At 48.0% G+C, this 22,346-nt stretch overlaps 1 protein-coding gene across 4 annotated transcripts in view; it reads left to right on the plus strand.

Moving 5' to 3' along the window:
• The window catches only part of LHPP (phospholysine phosphohistidine inorganic pyrophosphate phosphatase), a 120,390-nt gene that overhangs the window by 27,723 nt on the left and 70,321 nt on the right, over positions 1-22,346 (plus strand). For all 4 annotated transcript variants that reach the window (XM_032423086.1, XM_032423088.1, XM_032423089.1 and 1 more), the window contains exon 6: positions 18,059-18,150. In XM_032423086.1, the coding sequence (XP_032278977.1) occupies positions 18,059-18,150 (92 nt within the window). The remainder of the gene's footprint in view (positions 1-18,058; positions 18,151-22,346) is intronic.

The raw sequence follows: 22,346 nt of genomic DNA on the forward strand, positions 1-22,346 counted from the left end.
CAGAGGAGGCCCACTGAATGCTTTCAAGCAGTCAAATTAGTTTCAGCGTAAGAGTAAGACACAAAGGCCTATGGCCGTTCCTAAGTGACATCTGCTTCTTCTCTGGAAGGAGAAGAACTGACCAGCCCTACCAACGTGTTAAAAATAGTTCGCAGAAGAGGCGAGGAGCGGGCAGCCCAGGGATGGGCGGAAGGCGTGGGGGGCTGGCCGAGGGTCGTGGGTTGCCAGGCCGTGCTCGCCCCAGTGCTGCGGGGTACACGCCATCACCCGCGGTGGCCCGGAGGTGCCTTCACACGTTTGGGTGGCGGAGGTCAGCAGTCAAGAGCAAGAGCGCCTTACACCGGGCGCTGCTCGAGTTCCTGGTGTGCCTGCCCTCTGAGAAGCGGCTCAGATATGAAACATCGACCAACGAATTGATGAATGAAGAATCGCGAAGAGCCCATCCCATTATTGAGGGGATTCCTCATATGGTACCGCAGGCGGCTAGGAGGACACGGCAAATCAGAAGCAAGAAGAAATGGAGCAGCTCTAGAGCATCGTGGAAGACAACACACACAACTGAATTTTCTTTCTTTTTTTTTTAAAGATCTTATTTATTTGAGAGAGAGAGACAACGTGAGAGAGCGTGTGCAGCATGAGCAGGGGGGAAGGGCAGAGGGAGAGGGAGAAGCAGATTCCCCACTGAGCGGGGAGCCCGATGTGGGGCTCGATCCCAGGACCCTGGGATCATGACCCGAGGTGAAGGCAGACGCTTAACCGACTGAGCCACCCAGGCATCCCACAACTGAATTTTCTTAATACTACTTACCTTTTAAAGAGTCCAAGTGGCAGGGAAGACATGGGGGAGAAGAATATCTCTGCCTTTTCCTACATTGACTGTCATTCCGTCGGTCTCCTTGGCAGGACTGTTCGGTTCTGCCTCCGTGGAAGAAAAGCTCATACGAGGCTGCACCAGCCCAGCCAGCCTGGGCTTTTCCAGTCGGTCCCTGCCCATGACCATAGCCGTGTGTGTGTTCTTCCTCTGCCTTTGGACTTGGATGGCCATCTCACTCTGCAGGCATAATTAATGCAACCAGAGCCACTGGGGCGCCTGGGTGGCTCAGTCAGTTAAGTGTCTGCCTTCAGCTTAGGTCATGATCCCGGGGTCCTGGGATCGAGCCCCATATTGGGCTCCCTGCTCATCTGGGAGCCTGCTTCTCCCTCTGCCTGCTCTGCCTGCCGCTCCCCCTGCTTGTGCTCCCTCCCTCCCTCCCTCCCTCCCTCCCTCTCTCTCTCTGTCAAATAATTAAACAAAATCTTTTTTTTTTTTTTGTATAAACAAAATCTTAAAGAAAAAGACAACCAGAGCTGAGATAATGTATAGATTAATGATACGTCTTGAGTGGTTATCTCTGAAAGCTCAACTACATTGAAATCCTGGAAACCTACTTAATTTGCAGGAAAGGTGCTCTGCCTTGCTGCTCTCAGAGATTTAGGGCTATGGGAGGCCTAAGCTGCAGAAATTTCTTTCACTGCAGTTTGGTTCTGCCCTTGTTTTTCGAAAGCTCTAATTTGTAACTACTATATCAGAAGAAACATTTCAACCAAGTTTTTCCTTGGAAATTAACAATCCTGCCTGATGACTGTCCCATCACCTGATGACTTTATTTCTTACCCCATCCAGCGAAAAGTTAATAATTACAATTTAATATGTTTATTCTAGACTCAGAGTATTGGGCAGAGTCCCATGTTGAAGCTGACTGAAATAACTCCGAAGGGGCCGTGCGGGGGTGCTTGTAGACAAGTGCATTTGAGCTAGTGTGGCAGAAAACCATGATAAAATGGAAATTTTATGTCCTTGCAAACCTTCTGAGTTTGTAAAACTACCTTCATCTCTTTGACATCAAATGCTTACGTTAGTAATGATAAGAGGACACTTTTCCATAAAAAAAAAAACAGTTCATTGAAAAAGACAATACGTAGCAAGATTCAAATATGTAAGAATAAAATCATGCGTCTTGCCACCCTTATAGGATGACTGTTTTTGAGACAGATGGCCTCCCCAACATACGTCTTTAAAAAAAAAAAGCAGTTATGATTTTGATGTCCACAGGGCCCCCCATTTCCCAGGGGATGTGGAGTTGGTCCCCAGCAGCAGGTGGTTTATGGAGAGCGTCGTTGAAAAGACAGTGGGCACATGTCTGCAGCCGGGTAAGGCTGCCCTGATGTCTGTTTTGGACATGATGCTGGGGACATTGTCAGCACCCTGCGGTGAGGCGAGTGCCCCCAGGATCACTGTGATGCTCCCTTCTTGTTGGATCCGAATTTCCCACGTGTTCCTGTCTAGAGCACTGGTATTTCACGATGCATGGAGAAGGCTGGCTGTCCGCCCCAGAAGTCTAGAACCTCTGCCCCCAAGCCTCCTTGACATCTGTGAATGTCAGGGCACAGGGAGTCAGGGGTCCCCAGGAAGAACCCAGGAAATGCCTTGTGAGCCTTGTAGGAGAGGAGAGGCTTGTGTTTTGAATGAACAAAGACCACAGGCTTAACGACCCTGGGTTTTCACGACTTTGTTTCCTAGGGCAGAATTTCTTTTTTTATTGTGGCATATTTCAGAGGGATTCTCCCCATATATCCATCACTCAGATTTAACAATTAAAAGATTTTGCCACATTCCCTTCTTTTTCCTTTTTCTTTTTTGACTTGGTTTTTTTTTTTTTTGCTGTTGTATTTTATTTATTTTTTATTTTTTTAAAAGTTGATGGTATTTTGAAGGGTTTATTTATTTATTTGACAGAGAGAGAGATAGAGCCAGAGAGCACAAGCAGGGGGAGTGGGAGAGAGAGAAGCAGGCTCTGCACTGAGCAGGGAGCCTGATGTGGGGCTCGATCCCAGGCCCCTGGGATCATGATCTGAGCCGAAGGCAGATGCTTAACCATCTGAGCCACCCAGGCGCCCCTTGCTGTTGTATTTTAAATCCCAGATTTGTTGTTATTGTATCCTTTCATGTTGTAGTATGTCTTTCCAAAAAAGGTGGTTATTTTTGAGCTAACTACAGTATGTTAATACACCTAACAATGGCCAAAAAACACACAAAAAGATACTCATTGTCATTAGTCATTGGGGAAATAAATGCAAATCAAAACTACAGTGAGATCCCACCTCACACCCACTTGGATGGTCATCCATAATAATTTTTTTAAAAGATTATTTATTTATTTATTTGACAGAGAGAGCACAAGCAGGGGGAGGGCCAGAGGGAGAAGCAGGCTCCCCACTGAGCAAGGAGCCCGATGTGGGACTCGATCCCAGGACCCCAGGATCATGACCTGAGCCGAAGGCAGACTAAGCCACCCAGGCACCCCTATCCGTAATAATTTTAAAAACAAAAGCAATGGAAGATGGCCGGTGTTGGCAAGGATGTGGAGAAATTGGAACCCTCATGTGGGGACACTGGCCAGATGTGAAATGGAGCCAGCCACTCTGGAAAACAGCTTCTGGATGAGGTAAACAGAAGCACCATATGACCCAGCAATTCCACTCCTACGACCGCATCCAGAACAATTGAAAACAGGTGTTCAAACAAAAACTTATGCATGAATATTCAGCAGCACTGTTCACAATAGCCAAGAAGCAGAAATAACGCAAACGTTCATCAGCACGTGCACGGATCAACAAAATGTGGTCTGTTCACACAATGGGATATTTCAGCTATAAAAAGAACGAGATGCTGATAAATGCTACACTGTGGATGTACCTAGAAAACATCATGGTGAATGAAGGCAGCCAGACACAAAGGGCCACATTTTACATGTTATATGGCGTTTATATGAGATGTCCCGAATAGGCAGATCAGAGATACAGAACAGATTAGCGGTTGCCGGGGCTGGGGGAGGGGGAGTGGGGACGGGCTGCTGATGGGGACAGTCTCCCTTTGGGGTGATAAAAACGTCTGGACCTGGACAGGGATGACGGTCATACAACATTGTGAATGTACTTAATGCCACTGACTTGTATGCTTTAAATGCTTACATTGGTAGATTTTGTGTGTGTGTGTGTGTGTTTTTTTATCACAATGGGAAAAAATCTACCTACAAAATCAACAGTGATTCCTTAGTATTATCCAATAATCAAATTTAAATTTCCCTGGTTGTCTCAGAAATGTTCTTTCATGTTGATTTGTTTGAATCAAATCCAGACAGGGTCCATATCTTGCATGTGGTGGTTTTGTCTCCGAAACTTCTCATTTTAACTTTTTAGCATGGAACATTTCAAGTAACTATGCAAGTAGAGTAGTATAATGAACTCCTAGGTACCATCACCGAGCTTCGCTAATGATCAACTAACAACCACTTAGAAAAAGCTTATTTTTAACTGTTCATTTTGAAGAATTTCACACTTAGAAAAGTTGCAAAATTAGCACAAAGAATTTCCTTATGCCCTTACACCAGCTTCCCCAAACGCTAACATCTTACATAACAGTCATTGATCAGTGATAAAATCAGATGTCATCAGCCAGCCCACCAGCGTCTTTGTTTGGGGCACGTTGCTTATTGCAATGGGATCCCCCAGGTCCTTCCTTCTGGGCCGGTTCCTCAGTCTTTCTAGTCTTTAAGGACGGTGGCATATTGGAAGAGTACTGGCTGGTTATTTTGTAGACTATCCCTCAACTTGGTTTTTTTCCTCATGTCTCCTCATGATTTAATTTAATTTTAGGTTACGCATTTTTGGCAGGAATGTCCCAGAAACAGTGCTGTGCCCTCTCGGTGCATTCCATCGGGAGGCACATGAGGGCACGTCTCCCCGTTGTTGGCTGAGGTTCACTTTGATCAGCGTGTCGGAGGTGATCTGTGCCAGGGTTCTCCACACTGCAGAATTACTACTTGTCCCATTTAACTAATAAGTATCTTGTGGGAAAGCATGTTGACTGTATAAATAGCCGCTTTCCCATCATTCTTTTGCCCTCTTAATGTTTGCATCCATTGATAATTCTTACCGAAGCAGTTATTACAGGGTGTTTGCCAAACAATGAATTTGTATTTCTATCATTCCTTCTATATTTATTAGCTCGAATTTACTATAAGAAAGAGCTTTCCTTTTTTTCCCCATTGATTTGTTTATTCCAACATGGACTCAAGGATATTTGTTTTATTCCCTAAGTTACAGTCCTTTCCTATTGTTATTAATTTTGTTGCTCAGATTGTCCCATATTTGGCCATTAATTAATCTTCAAGATTAATAGCCGCTTGTTTAATCTATACTCCATCCGTTCTTCTCCTCTAAATTATTTTGAATCATATCCCAGAAATCCTGTTACTTCATCTGTAAATATTTCTGTGTCCCTAGAAGATAGGAATTCTTTTAAAAATCATAGATAATGCCATTGCCATGTCTAAATAATACCAACAATAATTTTGTAATATCATCAAATATCCAGTCATTGTTCACATATCCATGGTCTTAAAATTGTTTTATGTTGCTTACAATTTGTTTGAATCAGATCCAGATGAGGCTCTTGCATTGTGATTGGTCAATGAGATTCTCAAGTGTTTTTTAATCTACTGATTCCCCCCAGCACCCCCCCCCCATCTCCCTTTTGTTTTTCCTTGCAACGTTACGAAGGGGAAACGGTGGTTTGTTGTATGGAATTTCCCATGGTCCGGATTTTGTTGATTGCACCTGTGGTACACTTTCATGTTCTTTCTGTCATCTGTTCTCTGAATATTGATAGTTAGATCCAGAAGTTTGGTCAGAATCTGGTTCAGTTTTTTGATGACTACTTTATAGATGGTGGTGTGTCCTGCATTAGCAGGCTGAGAATGTCCAGTTTTCTCCTTTTGTGTTATTAGCTGCTATTCATGATTGGTGCTAACTCCTGTAATTCATCAAGGACTGTAGAATGGAGCTCTTTGAATTCTGTCATTCCTTCTTCATTTTCCCCTCTGGATTACTTCTACATAGGAAAACTTCTCACCAACTGTTTGTTACCCTGAGGTACAGTTCACATAGGGAACTCCAGATAAATGCCTGTTTCTTTCTCATTGTTCATTAGTTTTCAAAATAATGAGTTGATTCTCTAGCATCCTTCCAAGGTAATGAAGGAGATTTAAAACTACATATATCACTATAAATAGATAGACATAAGCAGATTTGATGTGTTTCAATCCATTGCAGTCATGATCTTATTCATGTAGAAAGTATTTCATCTTTGACCAGTGGGACCCCCTTAAAGTTGGCCTCTGGGTCCTTCTGACCTGACCCTAGTAGTCTTTGAGGTTCTTTACTTTCTGTTATGACAGGATGTTCCACACCTGCCTTGCACATTTCCTGTCTCAGGCTTGGGATTCACCTTTCTTCCCAGGAGCCATGCTTACCTTTAGTGGAAAATGGTATTTAGAAACCATAATTGGAACATTAACAGTTCTTGTTGCTACTGGGCTGATCATCATTTCTAAGCCTTTTTATTTATTTATTTTTTTAATTTAAGATTATTTATTTATTTTGGGGGGAGCACGAGTGGGGGGAGGGGCAGAAGCAGAGGGAGAAGCAGACTCCCCACCGAGCAGGGAGCTCGATGTGGGGCTGGGTCCCAGGACCCCAGGATCATGACGTGAGCCAAAGGCAGGTGCTTAATCAACTGAGCCACCCAGGCACCCCTTTTCTGAGCCTTTTTAGTCACTAAGGCTCAGAAAAGTATCTATCTTTAAACATGAACTACATCTGGAGTTCGTACTGAAACCTCTGATGCATCAGGCCTGTGGGTTTCTACTTGACCTCATCAGTCTTCTATCTGTATTTCCTTTTTCCACATCAAAAATCTTGGCTCTCAAGGATACCAACAGAATCAGTCCATTTGTTTCCGTCCATAGTACACATGGGAGTCTTGAATCTCAGAAACTGTGGGAAAGAACCAAACATGAGCAGTGTGGTGCTGCCACGGGACTAGCAGTGCCCCGAGACTGGGACACTGTTGTGGCTGGGGTCCCAGTGACTGGACGGCCATCAGTGTCCCTGTCCTGACTGATCGCTGAGTCTGATGGGACCAATTACCCTTATTGCTGAAGATTTCTTGTTTGGACAGTTCTTTTTTTGTATAGAGCACCTCCCTCTAGAGATTTACAACCAAAATGCTCTATTCTAGAGCCACAGGTATAGTTCTGTCTGGATGGCCTGGCACCAACAGGACCCTCTTTGAATTTGCTTGTAATTTTTAGGGAATTGGTTTTCAACATTTACATTTTTTTATAGTTATGTAAAATATTTACTTGGCTTCAAAATCAGATCCACAAAACGAGATAGTCAAGGAAGTAGAGCTTCTGTCCTTTTCTTTCTCTTTCTAATCATCTCATTGGAGCCCTTTTTATAAATATTATGGCTTACCTTTTCATTTCTTAAATATAAACAGCTATGTGTATATATATATATTCATTTATTTTTAAAATATTTTATATATTGGGGCACCTGGGTGGCTCAGTCGTTAAGCGTCTGCCTTCGGCTCAGGTCATGATCCCGGGGTCCTGGGATCGAGCCCCACATCAGGCTCCCTGCTAAGCGGGAGCCTGCTTCTCCCTCTCCCACTCCCCCTGCTTGTGTTCCCTCTCTCGCTGTGTCTCTGTCAAATAAATAAATAAAATCTTAAAAAAAAAAAAGTTAGCTCACGCGAGCAGGGGGAGGGGTAGCAGGAGAGGGAGAGAGAGAATCTCAAGCAGACTCTGCGCTGAACATGGAGCCTGATTTGGGGCTCAATCCAACGACCCTGAGATCACAACCTGAGCCGAAACCAAGAGTTGGATGCTCAACCAGCTGAGCCATCCAAGGTCCCCTGTATATATTTATATTCTACTCATAGGATAAATTTAAGAGAGAATAAATTCTTAAGATAATTTGTTACGGAGTAGGAGAAAGGCTAATGTAACTTGAGTTTAAAAACCAGTATTTAGGGGGCGCCTGGGTGGCTCAGTCGGTTAAAGCGTCTGCCTTTGGCTTGGGTCATGATCTCAGGATCCGGGGATTGAGCCCCGCGTTGGGCTCCCTGTTTGGTGGGGAGCCTGTTTCTCCCTCTCACTCTCCCTCTGTGCTCTCTCTCTTTCTCTCAAATGAATAAATAAAATCTTAAAAAAACACCCAGTATTTAGAATTGTACGTCATGACATTATCATTGGTTATATTGGATAGTTCAACCTGGCATGGTTCCCCTCTCCCTTTTTTGCTTTTTGGCACTTTTCAGTTATTTTCGCAGCGGGTAGTTTTTACATTCTGAATGAGAAACTGCCCTCCCCGCACCTCAGAGAGCAGCTGAGGCCCGTATGGGGGGCAGGTTAATCTGGGCATCTCATTTGGCGGGGGCTGGGGCTGTGGGGTCGGGAGTGGGGGGCTTCGGCTTGGGGATTCCTCGGGAATCTCTGTGTGTGATGAGGTTGAGGTCCCTTCGGCAGTCGATTGTGAGCATCGGAGGCCCTGGGTAGCTGAGGGATTGTTTTCTCTGGCGGCTCTGAGCACAATCTTATTTACCTCTCACATTATCGTTCTCCCTTCCCCCCTCATGTGTCATTTCTGTCTCTCCCCTTGACAGATAGTTGAGCCGTAACTGCATGTTGTTAACGCTCTCACCCCGCCGTTTTTCTAAAATGTTCGTTAATGTTGTTTTGAGCCTCAGGATGTGTAGACATTTTAAGGCAGTATTTTGAAATAAGGCCATTTCAAATGAACTGTGTCTTATGCACAAGGTAATAATTCTCTGTTCCTGCTTCTTTATTTTTAATGAAAAATGCCTATGAGGAGCGATCCTCAATGCCAGGTGGTAGCAAATCTTAAATTTTTCTTTTTTTTTTTTTTTTCAAAGATTTTATTTATTTATTTGAGAGAGAGAGTGAGATAGAGAGAGCATGAGAGGGGGGAGGGTCAGAGAGAGAAGCAGACTCCCTGCTGAGCAGGGAGCCCGATGTGGGACTCGATCCCGGGACTCCAGGATCATGACCTGAGCCGAAGGCAGTCGCTTAACCAACTGAGCCACCCAGGCGCCCCAAATCTTAAATTTTTCAAGCTGCTTTAATCAATAAAGTTATCACCAGTCATTTCCCTTGATAACTGCTCCTTCCAGGCCCTGGCACTCTTCCACTGCTGAGTCCTCTGCCTGTGCTTGGAATGGACATAACCACCCAAATCCAATTTTCACTCTAACCTTTCCTCAATAGCCTAGAAATAACAGATTGCTGGTATTACTCTAATAGATTGGAAATTCAGACCTCTTAGAGGTAACCAGGCCCTTTCCGGGATTCAGTAATAAGGCAAAGAATAATATACCTTAAAGGTTACTTCTAGAAATACCTAATTTCTCATGGCTTAAGGCTTCAGAATCCGTGGGTGGTTTTATAGCTTCATACTGAAGCCCAAATGATGTGAAGGTTTTGGCAGTTTTCCATAAACACAGAAATTGCGTCCATTGCAAATTATGCGGGTTTCGTGGAAATTGGGACTGTTGAAACCAGAGGGCTTAGTTAGCACAGGAGCCAAGAAGCTGGGGGCGACCGTTTAACAGATGGGGGGCCTGAGGCTTGGAGAGGAAGGACCTCGACTACCTGGAGCACCGCATGTGCTGGGCACACCGGGTACCATCATGTATCTGTTTATTTCACGAAGTCCTTACTCCAGTCCTTGTCCTAGGTACTTGCATTTCCATTAGGGCAGCATTTCCCCACCTCGGCACCCTTGACATTTGGGGGCCAGATCATTCTTTGTGGTGGGGGGCTGTCCTGTGCAATCCTTTCCCTAGTTGTGAAACCACAGATGTCTCCCAATGTTGCCAGATGTCCCCCCGGGGGCCAGATTGCCCCCAGTTGAGAAGCACAGCATTAGGGAGTAGTCACAGAGACCCTAGTACTGAACCCAAGATTACTCTGCTGATGAGGCATGTGGCCACGAACCTGTCCCCTCCAGGCCTTTGCTGTACCCCGGTTCTCAAGGAGGGGGCCGACCACATAGCAGGATTTTTAGGCTTGGTAATTGAACTTTGAAAAGGTGTATTTAGTAGTACAGGATCAATTGCTGTTTTGAAAACTACTAAGTATCGTTGGCAGAATACATACTATAGACAATAAAGTTAGACAGGATCTTAGGTGGGGAGGGTAAATGCCCTCAGGACGGCCTATCGAATATGGGGGGCAAGATTTGTAGGTTTATCCTGAGAGGGCTGGGCATAAAACATGGACGCTGTCATTCTGCTCACTGGTTCTCAGATCATTCATTCTAGCTACGTGGCTATGGGGACAGGCTCTTACCCTAGTGGCGAGACCTGTGGCTGGGGAGTGAATGTCATGTGGGGCCACTGGGGGCCACTCATTTCTCTCATGGCCTCCTCCGGCTCATGGATTTCCTTGGAAGGCCCATCCCCAGTCCCCTCTACGGCTCAGGCCCTGCCCCCCATTTGCGTGCACACACTCGGCTGTCAGTTCAGGGACACCTGGCTGGGACAGTGTGAGCCTGGAGCACCCGGAGAGAGCGAGCCAGGGGGAGTGGCTCATCCGCTCCTGCAGCCCCGATTGGAACGTGAAGCTCTGTCCCCAGACAGTGACGGGCCTAGCACTGCAGCCTCGGGTTTGAGAGCATCTGGAGTTTCGGGAAGTTACAGCTCTGGGTTTGCCCTTGGCTTATATCTCAGTCACAGGTGTGTGTAAAACCTTTAAAACCTGACTTTTCCTAAGCTGCCCCCCTCCCCGCCCCTGCCACCAAGAGCCTTTTTTAAAATAGATTTTCTTCTCCTCGAAGCACAAGAATTTTATCGTATGAAGTAACTGATGTTCATTAAAGGAGATAGGAAGGGACACCTCCGCAGGAAGCCTGTTTCTCCCTCTCCCGCTCCCCTTGCTTGTGTTCCCTCTCTCGCTGTGTCTCTCTCTGTCAAATAAATAAAATCTTAAAAAAAAAAAATAGGAAAAATTCAGAAAGTACAAGGAAAAAAACTTCATCGTCCCACTAAACTAGAATAACGCAAATCATGCTTAACCTTTCCAGTTTTTTTAGTTTCTATATATATATATTTTTAAAGATTTTATTTATTTGACACAGAGAGAGAGCACAAGCAGGGGAGCAGCAGGCAGAGGGAGCAGGGGGCCTGATGTGGGGCTCGATCCCAGGACCCTGGGATCATGACCTGAGCCGAAGGCAGACGCTTGACCGACTGAGCCACCCAGGCGCCCCAGCTACTGTGATGTTCTTTACCATCCCCCACTGTTGGACATTGAGCCTCTCCCAGTTTCCCTCTTGTACCCAACCCTGTGAACACCCTTGAATGCACGTCCTTTAGTATGTATCTGATCATTTGTGGAGAAATCCCACCTAGTGGGGAAGTTGTCAGGCCATGATGCACATTGCTTATTTCTGTTTCAGAAAGGTGGTGTCAGTTTACTTTCCTTACCAGCAGTAATCCCCCACATCCTCACCACACCGTGTTTCTTACTTTCTGTAAAACAGTGGTCTTTGAGTTGTGCTGTGTTGGTATTGTTCCTGACGAATGCGGCAGACGGTGGAGGTGGGGGGGATTACTTAGCAGTGAGCCATCTGCAGGTCTCTGTGGGGGTCTGGGTGCAGGCAGAAGACCTGGGGCTTCTCGAGTGCTCGATGTCTTCTCGAGGTGTCTCCCCGTGGGTGTGTGCGCCCCTCGGGCTGAGATCCGGACGGAGTCCAGCGCTCCTTCCCCGCCAGCCCTACTGGCCCGCAAGAGGGAGAGTGCTCCTGGGCAGAGCCCCGGGATGACCAGAAAATGTGTGCTGCGTGGGCTTGCTTGGGAAAGCTCCTTGGCACTGAAAGTTCCACTTCCACACATCATCACCTGTTAGAACAGTTTCTTCCCCGGGCACCCGGAGGGTAAAGAGATGGTGGCAGGAAAGATTTCAGAAAGGTGAACAAATCCACGTTAGGGCTCGAGCCAAAAAGCCCGCCGGCAGGGCTGTGGTGCGTCCTCCAGCCCTCGGGATTGCCGTGCTCCCTCCGCCACAGTGCAGTCAGAGAGGAGGTGCCTCCCGGGCCTGACAGGTAGGGGTTTTTTATTTCCCCCGACAGTGCACCTCTTGACCTCTATCTTCTTGCCAATGATTTTTTAAATCCTAAATGATTTGGCAATAATTGCTCCTCCTGGCGTGATTATTGCCCTTCACCGATAGTAAATCTGTGAAATCCCCAGGGGCCCCAGCGCATTTTGGTATGCGGAGCCCACAAGCTGGCCCGGACAGGCATCACTGCCCCAGGCAGCTGCATACCCCGCGCCTCCGGCACCCCTGCGCCCCCCCAGCCTCACTCGCAGCTTCGGGGCGCTGCCTGGGTCGGGCGGCGGCTCATCGTGCACAAGCCCAGCTGCTGCTTCTCCAGAGTGCTCCCTCCGAGGGCCCAGGTCTCTGCTTCCATCTTTGGGGGCCGCAGCAACAAATGTGCTTACCCCCAAAGCCCTGGGGGGGGCTCTGTTCTGAGGGGGAAGAATTTCTGCTGCCTTGGGAGTGCGTGGGCACACAATTTTCTATTCCCCACGAGCATGGAAGGCATCAGGCTTGACCTGCAATAATTGGAAGGCCTGTTTCATTTCCAAGGAACTTCTAGCAAGGTGGCCTCTGGAGCCTCGGGGGGCAGTGGACAGGATCCTAAGTTGGAGTGTTATGCGTGTGCGCTGGCCGACTTAAGGGTTTCGGGACAGCGCCTTGAGAGGGCAAAGCAGAGCCTCATCCTGGAGCTTATGGCTGGTTCGGCCGCCTGGGCCGAGCGGCCCCCCTGCTCCAGCCCCCTCCTCCCAGCCGAGGCGTGTGGTGGCCTGGGTGACCCCGGCTTGCAGGATCACGTGTGTACAACAGGCTCTGCTGCTCTTCCCCCGTCAAGTCCGGATGCACACGTTGCTGGCTGTTTCTTCTTTTGTGATTGATGATGTCCCCAGAGCTGCGTGGGAGCTTGATGGACACACGAATTACACCCGCTTGGCTTTGGCCGTGTTCTCCCCAGCGTCAGTCATTCTAGAAAAAATTTACAATTTTTACCATATCTGGGTACTTGCCACCGGCACTTTTATTTACTTCATTTTTCTTTAAATCAGGGTCCTGGGATCGAGCCCCGCATCGGGCTCCCTGCTCGGCCGGGAGCCTGCTTCTCCCTCTCCCGCTCCCCCTGCTTGTGTTCCCTCTCTCGCTGTGTCTCTCTCTGTCAAATAAATACAATCTTTAAAAAAAAAACACATAAAAACTTAAATAATTAAAAAAAATTTTTTTAAAGAGGCTCCATGCCCAGTGAGGAGCCCCAACACGGGGCTTGAACTCACGACCCTGAGATCAAGACCTGAACGCTTAACTGAGCCACCCAGGTGCCCATAAATAAATGTATTTTATTTTAAAAATTTACTTATTTTTAAAGATTTATTTATCAGAGAGAGAGAGCAGAGTCAGGGGAAGGGCAGAGGGGGAGAATCTTCAAGCAGACTCCCCGCTGAGTGGGGAGGCCGACGTGGGGCTCAATCCCAGGACCCTGAGATCATGACCTGAGCTGAAACCAAGAGTTGGACACTTAACCAACCGAGCCACCGAGGTGCCCCTAGATAAATGTATTTTAAAAGGAACTTTGATCACTCCTATAAATGGAAAACCAGAATCACTTACCATAAATAGATTATTCAAAAAATAAACACAAACTAGTTACATTAAAATGCATGTCCTTGTTCTACCTAAAATCAAATAGTGTGTCTCCTGTATGACTTTGGGAAGTGTGGGATTCGAGAAAGGATCTGAGGGCATTAGTGAAGCATATAAAGTTTAGGATATTCACTGGAAGAAATGCAGTTCATTTCAAGTTCTTCACGCATCTTGCGGGGCGGGAGGGGTGCTGTAGCCACTCACCTTTGGCACAGTTCTTAGCTCTGGTGGTCATTGTCCATGTCCAAGCTTCCTCCTGGGGCCAGCATCTGCCTGTGGCTTCACTGACGAAGGCCCCTTCAGCCTCTGCTTGAATATGATCGAGTGACGGGCTCAGTACCTGCGAGACAGCCCGAGCCGGTTGTTAAAAGAGCCTCGTGTGCACCCGGAACTACCTCCCTGGCCTCCAGACTGGCGCCAGCTCAGTCTTTGGCCTTTTCCACAAGCTCCTCCTGATTCCTCCAGCTATTTGAATGCCTGTTCAGATGTTTTCAAGGACAGTTGCTTCAGGCTCATTAGCCTGTACTTTGTGGAATTCACTGTATGGCTTGCCTTGGTGAATGATGGCAGACGGGTTGTTAGTACACATGTGGTGTCCCCTGCTGGGAATGCCTTCACCCCTTTCCCTACCTCCTAACCTGGTTGGCCTCTTTTGCTCTTCAGGTCAAAGCTCAAAACCTTACCTCCTCCAGGAAGCCTTCCCTGACCACCACCCCCTCACTGCCTCCTGTACTTTTTCATAGGTCTTGGCTGTGTATTTGTGAAATTACCTAGTGAACATCTGTCATCGTTTTGATTTTCCTTGATTTTGGCTTGTGGGTTCGTTCATTGGTTTGCCACACTTGGCATCTGGATTGCAGAGAGGAGACTTGTGGAGTAACTGTTGGTTTCGAAGCTTCTGTCCCGGCAGCATCAGGACACCTGCCTTGTCACAGGAGTCTGGTTTCTCAGGCCTGTCTGGCCTCCAGCCACGTAAATTCCTGACTGGACTTGAGAACAGATCTAGGAACACGTTTCTAGATGTCTGAGGCGTTGGACTGATTTCTTCCACGTCTTCTCCTGAAAATATTTTGAAGCTTTTAATCAGAGTTCTGTGGTAGTCGAGTGAGGGAAGCTGCTCTTTTTTCTTTAAAAATACATTTATTTATGTAAGAAAGTATGAATCAATTTGAACAAGAATATTAATAATACATATTGATATTGGCAAAAGGAAGCCCACTAATGACTAAAGTTCAGGCAACACTGACGTAGACTCTACCTTGGTGACCAGTGAAGAGTCCGGTTGGCTTTGCCTCCTACCTGTCTCCGGACGTGGACAGCCACGCCTTCATCCCGAATACCGATCCCCTCAACAGGCTTTTGTTGGTCATCAGAGAAGTGCCGGCATCAGCATACATCCCTGCCTGTGGGAGCTCACACGTTGCTGGAAGAGAGAGATAACCAGTACAATGCAGTAGCGGGCGTGCAGCGCAAGGTGGTAATCCAAGGGCTTCGGGAGGGCCTTGGAACCCAGACGGGTTCAAAGGTGGTAGTCTTGAAAGCCTGTTGGGGGTTGGCCAGTAGACGAAGGGGCTAAGTGGACAGAAAGGTCAACATGCACCATGGGTCACCTTCTCTCTTTTCCTCTGTCAGATCCATATTTCCAGTTAGTACTCTTTTCCTTTCACCTAAGAGACTTCCTTTTACATTTCTTTTGTGTGGATCTGTTGGTGATGATGTCTTTTAGCTTAAGACATCTGAAAATATATTTCACCTTTGTTTTTGAAAGATACTTTTGCTGGGTATAGAATTCTAGGTTGGCATTTCCCTCTCTCGCAGTGCTTTAAAGATGGTGCTCCACCGGCTGCTCACCTGCACTGTTTTCAGTGGGAAATCTCATATCTTACCTTTGTTTTTCAGTATGTAACATGCTTTTTTTTTTTTTTTGCTCCAGCAGTTTTTAAGATTTTTGCCTTGTCACTGACTTTGAGCGATTTGATTATGTTGTGCCTTAATGTAATTTTCTTCATTTTTCTTGTGTTTAGTGTTGATTGGGATCTTGGATCTGTGGATTTATGTTATTGTGTTTGGGAATTTTTCGGCCATTAGGAGAGAGTCAAATATTGTTTCTGTCACCCCCTCTCATCTTACCATCAGGGATTCCAGTTACACGTGTATCAGGCCCTTTGAAATCATGTCATAGTTTGATGATGCTCTGTTCACTTTTTTATTTTTTTATTTTTTATTTTTTTAAAGATTTTATTTATTTATTTGACAGAGAGATAGACAGAAGAGCACAAGCAGAGGGAGTGGCAGAGGGAGAGGGAGAAGCAGGCTCTGCACTGAGCAGGGAACCCGATGCGGGACTCGATCCCAGGACCCTGAGATCATGACCTGAGCCGAAGGCAGATGCTTAACCATCTGAGCCACCCAGGCGCCCTCTCTTCACTTTTTGAAAAGATTTTATTTATTTGAGAGAGAGAGAGAGCGTGACCGGGGCAGAGGGGCAGAGGGAGAGAGAGAAGTAGACTCCCTGCTGAGCAGGGAGCCCAATGCAGGTCTCCATCCTAGGACCCTGGGATCATGACCCAAGCTGAAAGATGCTTAACCAGCTGAACCACCCAGGTGCCCCACTCTGTTCATTTTTGTTAAATTATTTTTTCCTCTGTGTTTCATTTTGGATGGTTTGTATTACTGTATCTTCAAGTTCATTAATCTTTTCTTCTGCATCGTATAATCCAGTATTAATTTCATCCAAGGGGTTTTCTGTTCTAGACATAATGTATCTCAGGTGCTACCTATGTAAATGAAATGTAAGCATTATTTAGTACTGCTCATTTGCCCTTAGTTATAAATATCAGTAAGTTGCACTGTTACTAGTAATTAAAAATAAAAGCAGTTCTTCTCCATTGGAAAAAAATCTGGTGTAGTTGCCATCTCTAGAACTTCGATTGGGATCTTTTCTTTTATCTTCCATGTCCCTACTTAACTTTTGGAGCATATGGAAGATAGTTGCGGTAACTAATTTAATGTCCTTGTCTCTAATTCCCACATCTGTGTAGTTTTGGGTCAGTTTAGACAGACTGATTTTTTTTTTTTTCTGCTCATTATGTGTGATATTTGTCTTCTTTGCATGTCTGATCACTTTTTTAAAGTAGTTGCCAGACGTTGTGAATTTTACTTTTTTTGGGTGCTGGATATTTTCATATGCCTGTAAATATTTTTGCACTTTGTTCTGGGATGCAGTTAAACAACTTGGAAACAGTTTGATCCTTCCAGAGCTTGCTTTTAAGATTTGGGAGGCAGCAGCAGAGCAGGTTTTGGTCTAAGGCTAATTACTCCTCACTACCGAGGCAAGATGCTTCTGAGAACGCTACCCAGTGCCCTGTGAATTATGAGATTTTCCAGTCTGGCTGGTGGGAACAGGCACTATTCCCAACCCCGTGTGAGGTCTGGGCAGTGTTTTCTTTCATTTTTCAGTGTGATTTTTTCTCTGGCCTCGGGTGGTTTCCTCACTCACGTGTGCTGATCAGCAGTCTACAGAATGCTGCCTCATTCAGAGGGACCTTCTGCAGATCTGCGCCCTTCCTCTCTCTCTGGGTACCCCCCTCCTCTCTGATACTCTGTCCTGGGAACTTTAGCTGCCTTGGTCTCCCAGCCCCTAGCTCTGTCCCTCAATTCCAGGAGTCTGCCAGGCTCCGTGTGGTCCTGCCTCCCTGCACCCACAGTCTGGAAACTGGAGGCACTTAAGGGCCTCACCTCATATGTTTCCTGTGTCCCAAATCATTGTTCTTCACTGCTTGATGTCCAGTGCAGTGACTCGAAAACTGTTGTTTCATTTGGTTGTCTGGTTTTCTAGTTGTTTCAGGTGGAAGAGTATATCCCACAGGATGCTTTTTGAAATGACAACCAGGCTGCAAGCATTTCCTCTGTGTGTGTGTGTATTTTTGTTTGCACGTTATTTTGGTTTTTATAGGTTAACGTCTTCATTATTGAAAGCAAAACCTCCTAAACTGTGAGCTACAGAGATTTGCCAGAAATTTAGTTAGTTTTCACAGAACTAGTGGTTGGCTCCTGGTTACAGAGTATTTAGCTGCAGGTAAAATCGAGCCTGTGTTTGAGTAGAGGGAAGATGGGGTCAGCCTCCCCACACATGCCTGTGACACCATATCACCTTTACACCTGCTGACTGATTTCACGTTGCCCACATATGCACTGTTGGAGCCACTCGGCTCTTGGGCGGGGTGGGGGGGGTGCAGCAGGAGATATAGTCAAGGTGGGTTGACTTTTAATCAATATGATGACAATATTGCCTTGTTTAATTTGTATGATGGTGGTTTTAAACATCAAATCAAGCAATTGATTATGTCGAAAAAGATGAAGGCGCACAGAATAAACTGTCCTGACATCACTTCTGAGCCCATGTCCCTGCCTGGCAGGCCATCATGATTGGAGATGATATCGTGGGAGATGTTGGCGGTGCCCAGCGGTGTGGAATGAGAGCCCTGCAGGTGCGGACGGGAAAGTTCAGGTGAGTGCCCCACACGTGGTCAAGTTCACCTGCCTGCCTTCCTCCGTGGATTCCTGGGGTATCCGTGTTTTTGTTTTGTTTTCTTCCCCAAAATAAAGGGGGTTGTTCTTTTCAAAAAGAATGGTATATGGACATCTGCTGACCCCTTTGTAACTGTCCTCTAAGGACAGGCCTCACTGATCTTTTCATCACAGAGAGTGGTCAGGTAAAGCAGCTTTTGATACAGGGTCCAAGATTCAAAACTGGGATTTGAATAGGGTGGAGTGTGGAGACGAGAGCAAGGGCTCCAGCTGCCCCAGGCCACAGCAGGTCGGGCTGAATTTGGGCCGTGCTCCGTTGGGCAAGGTGGTCAGAGCCTGCCCTGCCCATGGAGCTTCCAGCTTGTGGGCAGTTGGCTCCTCCTGGTCACCCTCCTTCTTCTGCTCTGCCTTCTCCGTTTGTGGGGGACAGAGAACCTAGGGACGGCAGGCCTTCAGCAAGGGTGAGGTGATGTGACGGCGTCGGTGATAGTGCCTCCCTCCCGGGGACAGCCGCCTGGCCTCTACAAAGGAGGCTGGGTTCTGTGCGCCTGACAGCAAGTGGGGGACTCTGCCGCGGGTCACTCTCTGGAGCCGCACTGTTGAGCACGGTGGTCACAGGCTGCCTTGAACTGTAGCTGCTCTCAGTCGGATGTGCTGGAAGTACAAAATACAGATTTCAAAGACTGAAGGGGAGAGAAAGAACGTGAAAAAGCTCACTTGTCATGTTTTATACCGATAGCATGTTCAGAGGCTGGTATCTTATGTTAATTTCACCTGCTTATTTTTATTTTTGTCAGTGTAGCTGCTAGAAAGTTCTTGCTTGCCTCCTGGCTCACATCAGGGCTCAGTGCATTTCTGTTGGGCGCGGGGGCCCCTGCACCTCCCCCTTTCCCCTGCAGATGGCACTCGCAACACACAGACCCCAAAGGACAGCCGGAGAAACCATGTGCTCTGCGGGCCCCTGTGGGGCTGGGAAGCCACAGAGGCCTCCATGGCACCCTGCACAGGGACCACTTCATGGTGTTCTCTGTGGTTCTTCTGTGTGGGTCTGCTTCCCTCCAAAACGCAATCAGGTCTTCCTGAGCTGACCTTTATCTAACTGGAGTTACTGCATGTTTCACCAAGCATAGCTGGTTCTTCCTGGTGGCCGTGCGTCCTCCGTGCTATGAACACACCCCACTCTTCCCCTTCCCTGGCAGGGACACTTGGGTGGGTCCCGGTTTGGCCGTTCTTTGAAGTGCCGCCAGGAACACCTGATCCATGTTTCCTGGACACGTGGGCATGAGTCCTCGTAGGGTAGGTCTGCTTAAGGTGGAATTGCAGGGTCATGGGGAATGCATATGGTCAACTTTACCAGGTAATGCCAGACTTCCACACTGGTGGTGTGGGTTTATGCTCGGCCTGCAGTGGGCAGGGCCCCACCTGCTTCCAGCCTCTTTCCCACTTGGCTGTTTTGAAGGGGAAGCCTGTGTTCTTGCTAGTTTACGGGCTTAGGGGCCTCAGGGGCAGTGTCAGCACCTGGCAGTCCAGTCCACCCGGATGCTGGGCCCCCCAGGGCAATGGGGAGGGACCCACAGGGGCCTCGGGGGAGAAGGCATGGGAGAGGCAGAGGTGGGCATGGGTGGTGAGGTCAATGCTACGAGGGTGGGAGGGGCGGGGGGGGCAGACATGCCCCTCTTGGCCCTGCCCTCCGGCTGTGCCTGGGTTGGACTTCCTCCACACCTGCTTGGTTTACCTGCTCTTTGATTGGCTGGTGGTGGGGGGACAGTGTCTGGCCCCTCATTTTAGCGCATGTATGCCCAGTAGGGGTAATATTGCCCCCAAGGGGGTCAGAATTCCTGTTAAGGATGAAAAAACTTAGAAGTACCGTGGTTGGGCCCTTCTGAAGGGCCATAGTACATAAACAGGGTGGGGTGGTGGGCACCTTTTGTTTCTGCCTGTGCCGAGTATGATTCTTGTGTTCCTTTAGGGTCACCCTTGTGCCCCCAGCCCCCCAAAGGCACAGGCCTGGGCATGGGACTCAGGCTTGGCCAGTCTGAAGCCTGCAGAGCTCCTGGCCACAGTTGATGGGATTGTGATCTGAGTCGGGCTGGTGAGTTAGCCCAGGATTTTCCAGAACCCCTAGGAAAATGGCCAATGAAGTATAAGCCAAGAAGTTCCAGTGGCCATTTTTGGTACCCCAGAGAGAACCCTGATCGAGGATGAAGTTAACAGTCAAGAAAGCAGAGTCTAGAGATGGGGAGAGAGAGATTTCAGTGACATCGTTGGAGCATCTGGATCCAGCTCTGCCTGAAGCTGATCCCTCCTCTAGCCTTTTTGGTAAAGTGGGCCATTAAATTAGGATTTTTATGAGCAACACAGCAAGGAGCACGGTGGTACCTCGGCATCGGTGCATACAGCTCTGCGGTCTCCCTGGCTGGTTAGCCCTGTGGGCTTCTTTCTGATGGATGCCCACTGGGGAGCCTGCCCCAGGGCTCCCCTGTCTTTACATGCCGATGATGTCCCCATGCTGCCCTTTTCAAGGGGCAGACAGAGACCTCCACAGTGGCCTTCAGCTCACGCCACTGCTGGCTTTCTCCCTGCTCTAGAAAGTCCTGGAAAGAACCTCATTTAACGTCAGAGGAAACTGCCCACAAAGGTGTGCCAGAGCTGTCTCAACATGGAATGAGCTGCCTGGAGAGGGGGGTGTCCTCATCACTAGAGATGACCTGCAGAGGCTGGTGGACCTCCTCTGGGGAGGCTGAAGAAGGGGCAGCAGCAACATGCGGCGAAATGAAGCCTCAAACCCATCCTGAGGCTGCCGATGTTGAATCAGGTCTTTTCTGTGCCTCTGGTCCCTGGGACCAGCCCAGGAGGCTGGTCCTGTTTCCCCGCTGACAGACACAGAGATTTCAGTGCCACACTGAAGGTGGAAGCTGAGGTGGAGGTGGAAGCTGAGGCCCTGTCATTCAAGCCTCACATTCTACCTGGGCTGTGACCTCCTGCTCTAGGTCCTGGGCTGTTGTCACCAGAGCTGGAGCCCGGCCGTGAAAGCCACAGGCAGAAATGGAGCCAGGTGTATAGACATCCGAGTAGCGAAGAGACTGGAAGGAAGGACAGCTGATTGTTACAGATGATTTAGTTAAGTGTCTTCTCAGTATTTTATGATGAGATTCCAAACAAGAGTTATTTTTTTTTAAAGATTTTATTTATTTATTTGACAGAGAGAGACAGCGAGAGAGGGAACACAAGCAGGGGGAGTGGGAGAGGGAGAAGCAGGCTTCCCCCCAAGCAGGGAGCCCGATGCGGGGCTCGATCCCAGGACTCTGGGATCATGACCTGAGCCGAAGGCAGACGCTTAACGACTGAGCCACCCAGGCGCCCCAAGAGTTATTTTATAAAGTACACTTGTGCCCCCCACCCATAGGTTTGTGAATTTGGAAGATTCCAAAAAAGAAAACCACCTAAAAGTACAACTTCAGGGGCACCTGGGTGACTCAGTCGGTTAAATGTCTGACTCGATTTTGGCTCATGTCGATCTCAGGATCATGAGATCGAGCCCCCCGTTGGGCTCCGCACTAAGCATGGAGCCTGCTTAGGATTCTCTCTCTCCCTCTGCCCCTCCTCCCCATCTGCTCGCACTCGCTCGTGCTCTCTCTTTCACTCTCAAAGAAATTAAAAAAAAATAAAAGTACAGCTTTATTAGTTCACAAACAGAAACCAACCCAAGTACCCCAATATCCCCAAGCCTGCGTGCAGCTCTACCCTGACCCCCCGTGCCCAGAGAGGACCCCTCCTCACTCACAAGACTAAGTCACCGAAAATAGGTCTCTTCATGATGGAAGTCTCCCACCCCCCAGCCTGGCTGCCCCGGTGACGGCTCACCCAGCTCCTTCTGCCTCCCCTTACGACGTGACACAGCCAAGGTGCATTCTGCACCCTCCGAGGTGTTTCATCCAGAAGGGATCAGGGCGAGGGGCTCCGGTCCCTGTGGCAGTGAAACCAGGGCCTTCTCTGGGCCACCACACACGCGCAGCGGTCTGCGACCTCCCCGTGGCCATTCCCTCCCACAGGCCCAGCAGGGCGTGGCCTCATTGCACCCTACACACCAGCTTACACACACACACACACACACACACACACACACAGTTTGACCTGTGGAAGAGTGGCAGCCACACAAGGGTGGCTTCCCAGGCG

Source organism: Phoca vitulina, unplaced genomic scaffold (assembly GCF_004348235.1).
Source record: "Phoca vitulina isolate PV1807 unplaced genomic scaffold, GSC_HSeal_1.0 scaffold28, whole genome shotgun sequence".
NCBI lineage: Eukaryota > Metazoa > Chordata > Mammalia > Carnivora > Phocidae > Phoca > Phoca vitulina.